We start from the raw sequence: 17,625 nt of genomic DNA on the forward strand, positions 1-17,625 counted from the left end.
GGCCTAGCAGCATAATTGGAATGCAAGATTGAAATAACTGCACAGAGGTCAGTATTCCGTCCAAGTCACCCTTTATTTACTTGTGTGCAATATCCTGCCTGTGGTAATTCAGCACAGAGTCAGTCCCCTAAACTAAGGGGATTCTTATCTCCTGTTTATATTGATCAGCCTGGACTTCCTGATTGGCCCAGGTTAACAACTCCAATCAAGGATCTAATAGTCAACAAAATCCACCTGGTTCTAATCACTGCAAAGGTGTTGATAACATCCAAAGTGCACTACTGAAGTGCTGAACTATATTATAAGCACTTTACAAATGTGATATGATGATGTAGTGAGGCAAGTATCTTGCCAATGGTAACCTCTATGTATGGAGGTGAGTCACTGCGCATACATTGCGCCCTAAGGTATTGGGGAATGCTGCCAAGCTGAAGCCACCAGGAACCTGCTCAGATTTTCAGATCAGACGTTGGCTGAGGCTAACTTTTCCCTAAGTACAGCTACGGATGGTCATCTTATTCTTTCAACTTGGGCTTCACTGGCTAAAACAACATATTGTGAATCCTGAAGAAGGCAGTGGTGCGAAGTATTTTTGAACCAAAGCAATCAATGGTATAGTCAAGAGTGATGTTAGCATTGGACTCCCAGGATCTTAACCAAAAATTACAGGGCAGTGATACAGTTCAAAGTCAGGTGGAGGGGATTGTGTAGGTGTAGCTGCTGTCTTTGTCTTTCTAGATGGAGGAAATTATGCATTTGAAAGGAGCTGTCTGAGTAGATTTGGTGAATTGTTGTAGTGCACCTGATAGATGGTACCCCCCACTGCTGCTGAGCATCGGTGGTGGACAGACTGAATGTTGAAGATGAGCTGTCTTTCAAACAGACTGATTTGGACTTGCCAATGTTGAGCTTTTTCAGTGTTGTTGGAGCTGCACCCATGCCAGCAAATCGAGGGGGAAAAATGATCACACTCCAGACTTGTGCCTGGTATATGGTGAGATCAGGAGGTCAATTACTCACCACAGAATTCCCAGTCTCTGATCTGCTGTTGTAGCTATTGTATTAATAATGGTTAGTTTTCAGTCAATGTGAAACCCTAGCATGTTAATTTGAATTACCAAGTGAAAAGGAGATAGTTGAACTCTCTCTTGCTGGAGATGGTCATTGCTTAGCACTTATGTGATGTAAATGTTATTTTCCATTTACCGGTGCAAACTGGACTGCTGCCTGGTCCATGCTGCACATGCTCACAGACAGCTTCAGCATCTGCAGAGCTGTGAATGTTGAACATTGTGCAAATATAAATGATCATCTTCCCCTGCCCCCCCACCCCCCCATCTAACCTAATTACAAAAGGGGAGAGAAGGTCATTAATGAAGCAACTAGAAATGGTTGGGTCTAGGATCCTATCCTAAGGAACCCCTGCCATGTGTTCTGACTGAGAAGATTGACCTTGAAATAACCACAACCATCTTCCTTTGTGCTGGTGTGACTCCAGCCAGTGAATTTCCTCCCTTCAACACCACCAGCCCCCAACCACCCACCTAGGATCAAATTCCCAGTGACTCCAGTTTTGCTAGTGTTCCAGGATGCCACACTTGGTCAAACAATGTGTTTGTTTTAAAAGCTGTCACCTTTTCACCTCGAGTTTAACTCTCTTCCCAAGGCTAGAATGAGAGGACAATTGGAAAAACTTAAACTGAGCATCAGTGAACAGGTTATTGTTGAATAAGTGCCACTTCATAGACTGTCAATGACTCTTTTGAATTTTTTTTCTTTTATAATTATGAGTAGACCAACATCCCCTATTCCCAATTCCTCCGCCTCCGCCGCATCTGCTCCCACGATAAGACATTCCACTCCCGCACATCCCAGATGTCCAAGTTCTTTAAGGACCGCAACTTTCCCCCCCACGGTGATTGAGAACGCCCTTGACCGCGTCTCCCGCATTTCCCGCGACACATCCCTCACACCCCGCCCCCGCCACAACCGCCCCAAGAGGATCCCCCTCGTTCTCACACACCACCCTACCAACCTCCGGATACAACGCATTATCCTCCGACACTTCCGCCATTTACAATCTGACCCCACCACCCAAGACATTTTTCCATCCCCACTCCTGTCCGCTTTCCGGAGAGACCACTCTCTCCGTGACTCCCTTGTTCGCTCCACACTGCCCTCCAACCCCACCACACCCGGCACCTTCCCCTGCAACCGCAGGAAATGCTACACTTGTCCCCACACCTCCTCCCTCACCCCCATCCCAGGCCCCAAGATGACATTCCACATTAAGCAGAGGTTCACCTGCACATCTGCCAATGTGGTATACTGCATCCACTGTACCCGGTGCGGCTTTCTCTACATTGGGGAAACCAAGCGGAGGCTTGGGGACCGCTTTGCAGAACACCTCCGCTCAGTTCGCAACAAACAACTGCACCTCCCAGTCGCAAACCATTTCCACTCCCCCTCCCATTCTCTTGATGACATGTCCATCATGGGCCTCCTGCACTGCCACAATGATGCCACCCGAAGGTTGCAGGAACAGCAACTCATATTCCGCCTGGGAACCCTGCAGCCATATGGTATCAATGTGGACTTCACCAGTTTCAAAATCTCCCCTTCCCCCACTGCATCCCTAAACCAGCCCAGTTCATCCCCTCCCCCCACTGCACCACACAACCAGCCCAGCTCTTCCCCCCCACCCACTGCATCCCAAAACCAGTCCAACCTGTCTCTGCCTCCCTAACCGGTTCTTCCTCTCACCCATCCCTTCCTCCCACCCCAAGCCGCACCCCCAGCTACCTACTAACCTCATCCCACCTCCCTGACCTGTCCGTCTTCCCTGGACTGACCTATCCCCTCCCTACCTCCCCACCTACACCCTCTCCACCTATCTTCTTTACTCTCCATCTTCGGTCCGCCTCCCCCTCTCTCCCTATTTATTCCAGTTCCCTCCCCCCATCCCCCTCTCTGATGAAGGGTCTAGGCCCGAAACGTCAGCTTTTGTGCTCCTGAGATGCTGCTTGGCCTGCTGTGTTCATCCAGCCTCACATTTTATTATCTAAGATTCTAATTGGCTGGGTTGGATTTGTCCTGGGTTTTTTTTTTGCAGAAAGGACGTACCGGGACAAATTTCCACAATGCTGGTAGATGCCAGACTTGTACTTGTACTGGAATAGCTTGGCTAGGCGTGTAGCTAGTTCTAGAGCACAGGTCTTCAGTACTATTCCTGAATTTTGAATACTGCTGTATTCAGTCTCATTGCTGGAATAATGTCTGGGCCTTCAGCCATTTTTTTAAAAAAGAATCTGGCCATTTACATCACTTCACACTATTAGATCAGTGATCCTAAGCATTGTCATTTAGGACTGAACACTTTATGTCATTGCAAAATTGAGTCTATTGGGAAAAGTACTTTAATACACATCAACACTTGGGCAATGTAATGGTTAACTTAGCCTTTTCAGAAGAGAACTCCATAATCAATCACTTCATGAAAACATGTCTTCCTTTTAAGACAGCATCAAATTATTGAAATTAAAAGAACATTGTTTTCTCTCTCTCTTCTACAAAACCTGAGTATGAAGCGATTCCAGGAACAAATGTCCATTCTTTTTAGGTTCATCAATCAGGATTAAGGCATCCCCATGGTTGATGCATTCTTTGGGAGGCTGTGAATCATGTCTGCTTACTGAAGTAGTTAAACAACCCACGCCCCACAACCCAGTTGGCAAAGGCAGGTGTATTACATGTGGGCATGGTGCATGGTCAAAAATTAGCTATAGTATTTTGTTTGGCTGGGATGCCAGGCAATCATGGCTACTTAAAAGCAGACATTACCAATGAGTGGGAATTCGACATGTATAGATGAGGTAAGCAAGAAGCTCAAATAATATTGCAAACATGCGGCCCAAGCACTTTTAACTTCTGCCTAAATTTCTACCTGATTGCAAAGTTTCCCATTGGCTACTTGGCAGCTAGCCCACTTTATGCACATATATTTTCAGTGAACTAAGACTATTTACAAATTATTGAAACATTGATGAACTTCAAAGCAAGAGTGCTTTCCTTGTTTTCAGCTGAAGCACTTTGACAGCACAGGTTGCCTGGAAAGCCTGTGAAAGGATTCTTGAATCGGACAAATAAAGTCAATGAAGGATAGAGCAATTTGACGCAATGAGACAACATATTAAGCAAAAAAGGTGATAGTTTACATATCTCTACAGGCTTTGCTTCCTGTATTAACCTTGGATAAGGAAAACGCAATTTGACTTGCACTCGTTGCATTTTCTTCTCTCTGTCTTGCTACGATCTTTTTGAGGCTGTGAGGCATTGGGCTCTTCTCCATCATAAAGACTAATTCCTGGCTGAAGGCTTTTTCCCCCTTCTAATAATGGAGCTTCTCTTGTGCATGATCTGCTTCTAGCTATCAAATGATTCTGCAGTTCATCCAAGTTGGTTTAGATCTGTCCACGTGACTGATATTCTCATTCAGTTACCTTAGATGATACCTCATACATAACCACGTATGCTTTCCCTATATGATCCCTTAACTAAGTTTAGCTTTCTTTTGAGTCAGCAGTCTTGGATGTCCAAAGGTTACATTTCAAACAAAGTCCACATAATTGCATGTCAAGAAATTAAGATCAGGAGTTAACAAGGTTAGCAATTATACTTTAGCAATGGCTGTCTAAACCGATGCTTTGTCGCCAAGCCCATTATACAGTCGTGGACATTTGAAAACGCACAAAAATATAATTTATCCTGAGGTCCCTTTGAGGTCTCAGTAATTAGAAATTGGAACGTCAACATGAATCTCAGTGGTTAGCAAGTGGAACATTGGCACGACTAAATGCAAATTATAATTGATCACTTTCCCTTTAAAATGCTACCACAATTAGTTCAATTAAAAACAAGTATAATGTCCTATGCTGGTGAAAGATGTCAGGGTAAGGAGATAGTTACTATGTCCCATCAACTCCCAAGGCACCTTCTACACCACTACGCAGCAAATTTGGAGACAGCTAGTCAATAGAATCAATGCCATCAGAATTAATTGCAGGTTCTGCTCTCTACATACACCTGCAGATGAATGCTTCATTCAATACTAGGAGGGGAGATGCAAGTTCCAGGAAGTGCATTTCCTGCCAGCTACCCCCAAACTAACATTTTTTTTGGAAGAGGCTCTTAAACATAGTACTGGATGTTGAGTGTGCTTGCCACCTAACAAGTAAAGAAGGGGCAAATGAACTCAATTTGTCACCGTTGCTATGTCTACAAACAGAAGAGAGTGATGCTTAGGAGGTTTAGCTTAATGAGCTGATGTTGAGTAAGAGGACAATGCGCCCTTTGGTGATCCTTCAGACTACTGGAAGCACCCTAACAACCCAAGGTGGTTACCAGCGGCCTTTAAATCTCCCTCATTCAACTTGAATGTTGCCCCCCTACTCCCCTCAGCCATATCCCAAACCTAAGACTTATCTCTCAGCACAGGCTCCTCAGTCATCCAGCAGTGACTCTCAGTGCTGTTCCAAGAACAACAGAACTGATGGGCAACCCAACAGATGCAACTGTAGATGGCACAACCTCCTTCCAAAGCAGGTTCGGAAATTTCAGCCAAAAGCAATAAACACTCTGTCCTGCATGAAATTGATCTCTGGCAGTCACTAGGATGGTGGGTAATCCATCAGCACACCCTACCACATTAACGCAAAAGGGCTTAGTCCACGACAACAATAAAATCCACTCAAACAGTTTGGATTAACATCTGATCTAAAAAAACTGGAACCTCCAACATTAGGCACTCCCTAAGTATCTCACTACAATATCAGATTATATTTTGTACTATGCTGAATTAGTCTTTATTATTTATTCATGGGATACAAGCATCACTGTCAAGAAATTGCCCTGCAGAACCACGAAGTTTCTCAGTAGGCATGTTTACAATGCTATTAGGAAGAGAGTTCCAAGATTTTGACCAGATGACAGTAAAGAAGCAGCAATATGATTCTGAGTCTGGATAGTGTGTGAATTTGGAAGGGAATTTGAAGGTCATGGTGATCCCATGTATCTGCTTCTCTTGTCTTACTTGGTGGTCAGCAGCATGGAGTGTCAATGGAGGCAGATTTGGAAGATGCTGTTGAAGGAATCTGAGCAAGTTGTTCCAGTGCATCTTTGACTGTGCATAGGCAGTGAAGGGGGTGGACTTTAAATGTGGGGGATAGGATGCCAGTCAAGCACACTACATGGATGGACAGTGTTGAATTTTGAGAGTGTTCTTGGAGATGTTTCCATTCAGGCAAATGGACAGCGTTCCATCATAGTCTTAGCATGTTCAGCTGGTGGACATGCATTAGGAGAGAGGAGACAAGTTAAACACTGAAAAATCTCTACTTTCTGACCAGAAGAACAGGACACAGTATTTATATGTTCAGTTCCTGGTCAATCGCCATAATGATGAAAAATGGGGTCACGGCAACAATAATGATACTAATTTGCTTAGGATGGTTATTGCCGAGCACTTGAGTGGTGCAACAGTCACTTGCTGATGATCAGCTCAAACTTGGAAGTTGTTCAAGTTTGTTAAATATGGACATGGGCTACTTCAGTGTCTAAGGAGCCAAGAATGGTGCTGAACATTGCACATTCATCAACGAGCATCCCCATTTCTTATCTTATGATGGAGGGAAGGCTGTGATGAAGCAACTGGGCCTACGACACTAACTTGAGGAACTGCTAAGGAGATGTACTGGGGCTGAGAAGATTAACTTCCATTAATCCCAATCAAATACAACCCAAAAGAACTGCAGATGCTAGAAATCAGAAACAAAAACCGAAATTGCTGGAACAGCTCAGCAGGTATGGCAGCAAATGTGGAGCAAAAGCAGAGCTAATGTTTGGGGTCCAGTTCTGAGGAAGGGTCACTGAACTGCAAACATTAACTCTGATTTCACTCCACAGATGCTGAGCTTTTCCAGCCATTTCTGCTTTTGTTATTAGTCACAACCATTTTCCTTTGTGCCAGGTATGACATTAACCAGTAGAGAGATTTCCACTGATTCCAATTTTGCCACACACTTCATCACATGCAGCCTTGATGTCGAGGGCAGTCAGCCTCACCTCACCTGTGGAGATCAGCTCTTTTGCCTATATTTGGACCAATCAGATCAGAAGCTGAGTAGCCCTGGCAAAAGCCAAACCCAAACACCTATTGAGCAAGTTATTGCTGAGTCTAGGCTGCAGGCCGACAGTCAAGGGCTGTCGTGCCTTGACATTACACCTTACCTGGTGTCCACACACACACACACACACACACACACACACACGAGGATTTTGAAATCTCTAGGTGGAAAATCTGGATCCAAATCACATAATGGGTCAATTAATAGGCAGTAAAAGCCTGGTCCCAACAAGTAGTGATTTTTTTTTTTCAGTATGGGAGACCAGCACCAAGTATCCAGGCAAGGTCTTATTTCTGGGCAGTGGATGGTCATCTGGTCAGATAGCCCATGCCCATTCGAACACCTTGTCCCCAGTTAAGGTATTTGCTCCTACACATCCACACCTCTCAATAAGGCCTACCAACATAGCCATGAGACTCTAGCCTCCCTGGGAATCCAGACTACTAGCTGTTTGACTGAGAGGACGACCTGCAGTCTCATTAGCATCACCACTCCTAGCTGCACTACCGAGGCAAGAAAGGTTCCACTGATTTGATTGTCCAGCAGCTCTTGGAGGCATGGTTTCCTCACCAGTGTGAATGGAAGGCCAGCCTCAGTCCAACTAAAGGCCTAATGGTCATTCAATGGCTGCCAGGAAAAGTGGCTAAGCACAGGTGGACCTAACACAACTTCTGCACCCTCGGACAGGGACCCATCCCGTCACATAAATTCAGCCCCAAGCTTTGGCACTGGACTTGAAGTCACAATGCTCTAACTCACAAGATGGGAATGCTAACATTAACTGCAGTATGAATAATTGATCATTACGCACTGGACCATTATATGTACACATCGATCTGTTCAGAATAATGAATAATCCATGTCACCTCTAGTACATTGTTGGCTCCAGAACCAGACATTAACATCAATTTTTTTTTAGAACAGAGACAATTCTGAATATGATTATATTTTATTTTTAATTCACCTTGTCAGAATAGAGGATGAGAGTATGTAGTTTAGTAAAATTAAGAGAATTACTTGCAGAATAAATTTATAAAAGTAATTACATTTTAAATCAAGTTTTTTTTAAAGCTTATGGGCATCTCAGCCAATTAGATTCTAAACCAAGTGTCATGCAAAATTTTAGATTAGACAAAGGTAGAATTGTTTACTGCGCATAAAAAAAAATCAAACTACTAAACTTCTATCAGATGGAAAATTGCTGATGGTTTTAGTCTTCTTTAAATGATGAATGCAAGGTTACAATGCTTTTACATCGACTCAGTTTCTGTGTCTTTTAGTGTATTAAATAATAAGATGCCCCCCTAACTGAAAGCCCTGACATTAACATTAAAGGTGACATATGAGCTGGGGACAAGGGCAGAACTGCCTAGACAATACCTGACCAGAATCTGTCCTGGAAACTCAAATGGACCAATGACTTTTGACTTCTGTATTCTTCATCCTCATGTTACATACTTGACCTGGAATACATCCATATTATGTAATCAAATTCAGTTAAAAGGAATGTGCACACAGAAACTGAAGGTGTTTTGAATGACTGATGGGCATAGAGCAAGGGCTTTAATTTGATGAAACACCATTGGATTTTTCGCTGGGTCCAATGAGAAACAGGAACAGCAAACATATCTCAGTGATATGAAGAAGAAATCTGTAATTCTCATCAAAAAGAATAATGGCTAAAGGAAGCAGAGGTGGTGAACAGCAGCAGCATCGTACCCAGGTCTTTGACATTTAATGCAATGTAAGAAGTTGATTAATGCCTTAACTCAATCTGAAAAAAACAAGTAAAACAAAGGCATAGTTTCTAAATTCAACTGCATTCTTCACTTTAAGACCAGTCTGATTTAGTTTGTCCTGATCAATAGCATCATTCCTCATACTCACTTGTAAAGACCATAGCTTCTTATGTTTCTGCATTTTTAATTGTGGACGAAAATGGGAAATGGACCATTTTAAAAGCCAAGGATTGTGGAAAGGATTGCTGTACTTTTTAAAAGAAAGTTTCCTGACACTCATTGTAAATACTATTTACATTGCTGTTTCCTCAAGCAGTGGGGTAAGTTATTACGGATGAGCTGAAGCCTGGGAGTGAGAATGAAGGGAGATTCAGCCGGTAACAAGTAGCCGATTGGTCTGTGAAGTGGACAGACTTCACAGTCAAAGGCTTCTACCTGCCTGCCAACATCTATGCGATCGTCTCCCTCGTAGTTGAACAATGCTTTGAAAGTCAAAAGGCATAAGACCTCTGGGAAAGCATTGTCCTTTCTCCAAAGGTTTAAAATAAACTCAAGCCTGAAGAAAGCCAGCTTATTTGCACTCATCAGTTGTTATAACTGTGGCTCTTAGCTAATGACTAAAACATGTTATAAATCTGAACCAGTCAGCCTGTGCTTCCTGCAAGCAACTGAAAATACCTGGCGAAGGAAAGTTGAGGAACAGCAAGTCTTGACAGCAAATAGGATCATCTCAATGAACCCTGCAGGCAGCAACCATTGAACTATCTTCCCAGTCTTTCCCTCTACCCATGATACTTACTTGTTTTGTATCTTTTTGTGTTTCTATCCTCGTGGGTATATATAGGGCGAGTTTTAGGAACTGTCACATAACTCTACAAGCCCTTCTAATCTTTTGTTTGTAATTAGAATCCATTTATTTATATAAATAGTAATCACCAAGTATAAAAATCTGGTCCATATTTTCTGTCAACCTGCCTCTCAAAGACAGGTGAATTGAGGAATTTTGTGAAATTTGACAAAACTCAACTTTTGCGATGGCTGGAATAGTGGGGCTTGATTTCCAACACACTGCCCCAGCGAGGTGTAATGGACTCAGATTTCAGCATCAGCAGCTTCCAATTTCTATATCATTATCTCACCATTGCCACTCAAGCTAATCTTGGTATGATGTGAAGCATGTTTTGTAGTCATCCTCATTGTATTTACTGTATTCATCAGCTGAATACACGACCTTTACCTGTTCACTCATACATGTTTCTTTCCAGCCCTTCTCCTACACCCCATGCCTTGTACGAGAGCCGGCTAAAACAACAAGCAAGGGCTACAGCCAACCATCACAGTCAGCTGCAGAAGAGGCAGTCATGGAGATAAGTGGCACATTGACATCCTTACCAAATGAAGATCGAGATGAGGAACTTGCAGATAGAATTTGAAATATCTGACACACATGCTGATATTGGTCCAATGATTGAATTATGAGAAACACAAGGTTGGTAAGTATAAAGATCATGGCTTTTCTTGGAATCAGTCTTTCAAATGAAAATACAGCAACAATCTGATCATATCTGATCGTATTCAATGGGGACCTCATTTGTCTTGAGTGGACAGTCACATGGCAAATCTGTATTTGGTTGGTTTGTCCATCCGGCATGACCTCACACTATAATCACCAGTGGCAGGAGGTTGAGATCCTTAGTTTGTTTTTAATTGGCTGCTTTGGGCAATTAAAGTCTCACTTGGGGGCAGCACGATGGATCAGTGGTTAGCACCGCTGCCTCACAGCACCAGAGACCCAGCTTCGATTCCAGCTTCAGGCGACTGTGTATGTAGAGTTTGTGCATTCTCCCAGTGTCTGCATCGATTTCCACCAGGTGCTCCGGTTCCTCCCGCAGTCCAAAGCTGTGCAAGTTAGGTGGACTGGCCAGGTTAAACTATGCATAGTGTCCTGGGACATGTAGGCTAAGGGGATTACCCATGGGAAATGCAGGGTTACAGGGATTGGGTAGGATATTGGTCTGGGAGAGATGCTCTTTGGAGGGTCAGTGTAGACTCAATGGCTTGAATGGCCTGCTTCAACACTGTAGGGATTCCATGAATTGGCCAAGGGAAAGTAAAGTTGTCCTCGGCTCTTCCTGCATTAGAATTGATTCAGGGAGGTGTTGGGCTGTTCCCCCCAAGCTTTCCTGCCCCATTATAGAACGCAACACCATGCCCACATGCTCATCAGGAAGCATTAAATTCCACACCATGCTGCCAGGTTCATTTTCAACATGAGTTTACAAAAGATATAGGGCAAGAGTATGGCCATTTGTCAACCAAACCATTTTCACTGACCAGTTCTGGCGAAAGCGAATTGAAGTATTAACTCTGCCTGTGTTTCCAAAGATGTCATGTAATCTGCTGAGCCTTTTAAACATTTATTTTTTAATTGCATAAAACTCTTCTGCCGGCTGAATATCAACTGAACATTGATGAACTAATAACCCTTGTGGTTGTTAAAAACTCCTGCTTGCCATGGCAGTGCTTAACGTGCACACAGGGTGCCATCAACTGCACCCTGTATGTGCCAGTACCCAACTACAGAGTGACTTCTAGTGCTCTGCCTTTCTACTTCCACCATATGGGAAATAATTGGTCATCCTTTTAAAAATAATCTAAGACAGGTCAGTGATGGGTCAATGTTGCCTGACTGAGAGAACCGTGATATGACTCAGATCAGAGTAAAGGATGGATACTGCAGCAGAAGTGTTACAGGATGTAATCATTTTGATGTTGATGTTGAATCCAGTGGGTTGCAGGATCCTTCTGTAGAAAAGTGCATTCATTTGTCACCTTCTGAAAAGGAAATCTCAGTCTGCAGAATCGTAGCTCTTCTGAAAGGCCAGACAAACTGTACTTGAATAGCGCCTCATGCAACCTCACCTCCCCTCCAAACTATGTGCTGACCTTACTACAACACATCGCTGCTACCATTAGTAGTGACAGTCTCTCGCTCCTGCTGTGCTATCAAACAAAGTTAATCTGCCTCCGATTCTGATTTTTGCTTTTTGAAATCCTTCAAGGTTGGCACAGAGTGTATCCATTCAAACATTCTGCCAAATTTCTGCCGAACAGAATGGAGACACCAGTGTTAAATAAGTTTTTATACAGATGTGACAATGACAGGTTGAATTGTTACTCAAACTGACCTCCATTTCCCAAGGCCAGTCTCCAAACTCCAACAACACATGCTGACAAAGTTCAATCCAGCGCAAAGTTAAAAACACTTTCAAAGCACCTCCTCAATATCTCCTGAGGATGGTGATTGTATCCATAAGTGCCCACATAATAATTAAACCTCGGACACTGGGACGTGGGTTTCTCACTGGCATTAAACTGCACCTCTACTAAATCCAGTTAAGCAGGCAGGTTTCAACATAATCTCAAACTATCCATCATAGGAGGTTATGGATGTCTGAAATAAAGGAGCACTAGCAAATTTAGCAAATATCTTGCTTATATTAGCAGGATCCATGGACGTACTAAAATTTGTCCATTTGTACTTCACGATTCTGGTCATATGTTTGTGCAATTTTAAGGTTTTACATCACCTGGTACTTAGATGCTCATATATTTTTACAGCGTCTTTGAGTTTGTCATCTTCGCTTTTGTTTGATGTATTCTATTCACAAAGTAGTTAATTTGTGAAAAGAAAATGATTTTTTGTGAACAAAATATTTGTATCCAACTCATTTTTGGCATACATGTGGTTGTAGATGTAAGACAGCTATAAAGAGATAAGAAGTTTTCTGGTGCAGATTATAGCATTACAGACATTTCCACAACAAATGTGACACAAATGTTTAACTTCTGAGTTTCACTATAGCTGCATTGAGAATTTACTATTCAACAAAAGATGTGAACACTCCTGCTTTTTCAAAAAGATTTTACTATTTTTATGCATATCACAAAATCCATTACAAAACTAGGAGAAATTTACTATCCTATGCAAACAGCTTTGTTAAGATATATGTCTTTATACAGCCTGACACTTTGATTTGCACTTTGAATATCAAAGCTGCTACAATACAGTTTGCTTCATATCTTATGCTCCCAATTTCACTTGAATCATCAGAACTAAGCATGAAGTTAACATCATGGGAACAGAGTGAGAGGGCATTTAACTATTCTTTTTTGTAGTGCTTACAATTTACTTTCTTTTCCTATTTAATTCCTTACAAATTAAATATTTCTTGTTATTTTGAAGGGTAAATTTTCCCTACTTTCTCCTCACCGTTACCTTTTAATTTTCTTTTTTGAAATGTCCATTTTCATACTCCTTCCAGTCCTTCAGGTTGTTAGAACAGGCAGAACAAGATGCCAGTGAAGGAGGAGATACAGTGGGAATGCTTCAATGTAACAAAAAGTATAAAGAAACTAATATAATTGAGAATTAAAGCAAAGAAAGAAATGAATACTATTAGATAAAGAATACGGTGAGGGAATCAAATAAGAATGCTTTAGTGAATGGCATAAAAAACAAACACAGTAAAATGTCATGAAAAATGCACTGAAATCAGGACACTCTCAATGTGGAACAACCACAGTTTATTAAAAAAGAAATTGGATTATAACAGAATTAATGCACAAACTTGATACTACAAATCAACCAAAATTTATCTTGTCTATCGTCTCAATATTTTCACATCCCACCCTACAGCAATTGTGTTAACTCTGATAATTTGAGGTGTTCACAGGCAGTAGTCTATAAATCCACATTCACGCATACCTTTTTATATATTTTTTAAAAAGTTGTTTTACAGAACATTCATTAACAACTGTGGCAAAAGAAACATTGACACAGAATTTCCAATGGTTTATCACCTATCAAGCAGACACCACAACAGAAACACTCTGGCCATAGATAACTTCTAGAGCCAGCACTTATCCAGTTAGTCAAAAATCAAAACCTGACTGCAAAAGCAAATGGCATTTAGGTCTGATATAGGTCGCATAATTTTACTTAGTAAGTGATACCTTTTCTTTCTCAATACAACACATAGAGGAGGAGAAGTCCAATGTGCAGCACTGTTTCTGGATTTATGCTGATTCCTTGGGGCGTGCAGTTAACATTGAAGGGAGCCACACAACCTACAGATCATGCCTGCAGCAGTGTCTAACACCAGGAAATCAATACAAATCTTTCAGAAGAGATGCTATATGAACAGGTTTATTCCCTTGAAGGTTTTTAAGCTCAACTCTTATCTGCATATTCCATGCTCATTTTAAGGTATGTCAAACTGGTTTGTTTAAAGGTTGATCATTCCACTTGAATAATCTGAAGAGATTCAAATCATGAACATCAATTAGAATGGGTCTTTTAATGCAGTAAAATCATTAATTCACCCAAGCAACTAAGTCTGTGGTATGATTTGGGAAATATGAGAATATGAAACATTAATCACTCTACATTTTACTTTTGTTTCCTAGATCTGTACTTTGAAAAGGATAAAGGAAGGCAGCATGGATCTTGCAGCTGTTCTTGGGATTGCAGACTTAGTTAAAGATTTAAAATTTTTTACAGTTCTAAGTCTTTTTTTAACATAGACTGAGGTTCGCATGTGGAATGAGAAAGTGGTGGATGTGGGTACAATTATAATGTTTAAAAGACATTTGGATGGATACATTAATTGGAAAGGTTTGCAGTGATATGAGCCAGGTCCAGGCAGGTGGGAATAGTTGTGTTTTGGGTTATGCTTGGCATGGACTGGTTGGACCAAAAGGTCTGTTTCCATGCTGAATGACCCTATGACCCTATAAACAGTGTCAAACTTCCCTTTCTATTAAGAGTGAGAAAATAAACTATTTTCAGTATGTGACATTTTTGTGATTTATTTTGTTCTGTATCTGCATGGCTTTCACCTAAATCTAATGCTGTTAGATCGTCTTCTGAAAAACACAGAACTGTATAAATATCACTTTTCAAAACAAATTATACAGCAAGCAATTAGATTTATTCAAACAGTACCAATTCTGAAATATGGCAACTGCTGCACCTGAAACTTGATTCAAAATTCCAATTCTGAATCGTTACAGCAGCTTTACATTTCTAAATAAGATGATCTATTATGCTTTATGAGACAGATTTGAATTGATGGATCTAATTTGCTTCATTCAGGATCAGAGGGGCTTGCGTAATAGCTGCCGTTTAAACTTCTGAACCAAACTGCCCTAGACTGAGCTACTTCTCCACATTATTACCGTATGTCTGTTAACCAATAATAAAAGCTTTTCAGAAGCAGTTAGTCAATGCCATATCATGTTAATACATTCTGCTAAATAGAAAGAACATACAATTTTAAGATTGAGTCACACCACAGACTGACATTAAGAAAAGAATGCCTTAAACCGAGTTGCCCAACAATTTAAGTTATAGAAATGAGGTAATATCACTATAGATCAGACATTCCAGGGATAAAAATGATGTCCATTACTAGCCAGAAGAGAGAGAGTATAGGAAAATGTCCTTTTAAAGAAGTGATTTCTCTTGTACGCCAGGCTCCCAGCCAGGATTCCTACAATCAAGATCAAGGCTCACCATTGACCCTGAGGGGAATATTGCCACTGATGCAGTCAGGCTGCAGCATCACAAGAGGTCACTGCAATTTGCATGCAGCAAGCAGGCAAGGAAATGCTTGCAGCGGCCCAAGCAAAGATGGGTTGGGTGGGAGAGGGTGTTTTGGTGATGATTGGTTTCACTGTTAAAATTTCCTAATGCTGCAATTCACCCTGTTTTTGGATGAAGTCCCACAGAAAAATACAGTCCTGTAAGAGAATAAGTCTACACAAAGAGAAATTAGCCAAACTTACCGAGACAATCAATCATTGGAATGTAACCCTTCCCCCCTTATTCCCATTACAGGTCCTTCATATTTCCTATAGGACAGGTTGCTGATAGCATCAAGTAAGAAAATAATCTTAAGGTGCCAAATCATATTGTAGCCTGGCACTATTCGAGAGGGGACAATCAATAATCGATAACCCTGAACCAGACATCAGGTCTGACAACAGTCATGTGTTGTCCAGTGGCATGGATCCAATCAATAACATCTTTATATTTCAAAATATCCAGGCTAGTAGCAAATCCAAAAGTCTCAGGAGGCCACATAAGGCCACTAGCATATAAACAAATCCAGGGTAACTACAATCAGCAGTACAGCACTTCATTCATCCAAACTAATGCTTGCCACAAGTAGCAAGTTTAGGGTTAGTCTGCCCAACAAGTGAAGGTTCACAATAGGCAATTAGGATCAACATAACTACAGCATGCACCTATTTTTGCAAGGCACCTATCTGCACCTTGACGTTTTAAGTATAACTTGGCTAATAGGTAATGCATAAATCATACTATCATATTGCAGATCACATGATCTCATTTCTTTTACATCCCTTTAAATGATGCACTTCCTGTTCCCAAATGATACTTTCAGTAAAATTCCAGTGTTTACACTTGTCCCACCGAGACAATGACGAGGTCATCCAAATGATGGTAACCTAGGCAGCGAGAATAGTCCATCTGGCCCTTCAAGTAGATTCCCTCTGCTCAAGGAAATATTCTGCTCAGGAGAGCAGGGCACCAGAAAGAATCCCAAAAGCAAACTGGACAGATATGAACAGTTCCACCAATCAGATGATACTCGGGATTATGCAGAAGATGTATGCCCTTAGAGTAAACATCTGTCAAGAGTTTCAGCAACTCAGAGGAAGAGTATTCAGAAAGGATTAAAGGAGCTCTAGGGGGAAATGTGAGATCTGGCAGCATCCCACCGGAGTCCCCTGAAACTGCTAGCGACCAGTATGCAGGAGATGGTGGCCCAGATGACAGCTCCTCCTTGTCCAAAGCTGGTGGTTAGGGCAGAGGCTGAACCAGCAGGACAATCCAGTAGTTCTGCTTCACAGGGGTGCACACAGAGTGGTTGGCAGACCTACAAAAGACAAGAGGATGGATCTGTAAACTTTGGGCAGAATATGATGAACTGTTTTTTTTTGTCTGTTGCACATGTTCTGCAATGCTACACAGCACATTTTCATTGTTGGTTACCTGCAACTGTGCTGGGCCAAATATTGCAGCTAACATATAATTGTATCAAGTTTTAGTCTGCAGAGGAACTTTCCAGTTCCTTTTTTCTGCTTCATTATCATGAAAATCTTATTTTTTGTGAAATTGAAAGCTCAGGAATTAGCTAGAACTTAATACAAGATGAAAGAGTAAGAAGAATATGTTTACAATAGAAGAAACACATCTATGTGATCAATAATCTGATGAATTTAAGGACATTCAATTCTCACTCCATAGTAACAATTACCATGTAAAAGCACATCAACGTTTCAAAAGTGATCATCACTCTATTGACAGCCAAGTTTCCATACCTATTCTCCTCCCGAAATTCACCAGCACTGCACAGACAAAGGCAATTTTCAACATTGCCATGAACACAATATTCCCTCTGGGCACTATTACAAAATATCCATTAGTAAAATTAAAAATGAAAATTATTTTATTGAAAATTTCAAATGCTGTAATCATTAATGATAATAGTGCAATGGGGAAAATAGTCAGAGATTTTCGAGCATGGAAAAAGGTCCGTCAGTCCACTGTGTCTGTGAAAATTATCAAATATCCAACTCTTCCAATCCTATTTACCAGCACTTGGCCTGTAACCTTG

The 17,625-nt window shown here is 41.4% G+C and overlaps 1 protein-coding gene across 2 annotated transcripts in view; it reads right to left on the minus strand.

Moving 5' to 3' along the window:
- LOC125458543 (BTB/POZ domain-containing protein KCTD16-like) overlaps nt 1-17,625 on the minus strand; it is a 210,386-nt gene that overhangs the window by 104,527 nt on the left and 88,234 nt on the right. The window contains exon 2 of one of the 2 annotated variants that reach the window (XM_048543916.2): nt 13,493-16,884. The exons of the other annotated variant lie outside the window; for it this stretch is intronic. Within the exon in view, the coding sequence (XP_048399873.1) occupies nt 16,853-16,884 (32 nt within the window). The 3' untranslated portion in view covers nt 13,493-16,852. Of the gene's footprint in view, nt 1-13,492; nt 16,885-17,625 lie in introns of those variants that run through there. 2 annotated transcript variants of the gene reach the window in all.

This window comes from Stegostoma tigrinum, chromosome 13 (genome assembly GCF_030684315.1).
Source record: "Stegostoma tigrinum isolate sSteTig4 chromosome 13, sSteTig4.hap1, whole genome shotgun sequence".
Lineage (NCBI taxonomy): Eukaryota > Metazoa > Chordata > Chondrichthyes > Orectolobiformes > Stegostomatidae > Stegostoma > Stegostoma tigrinum.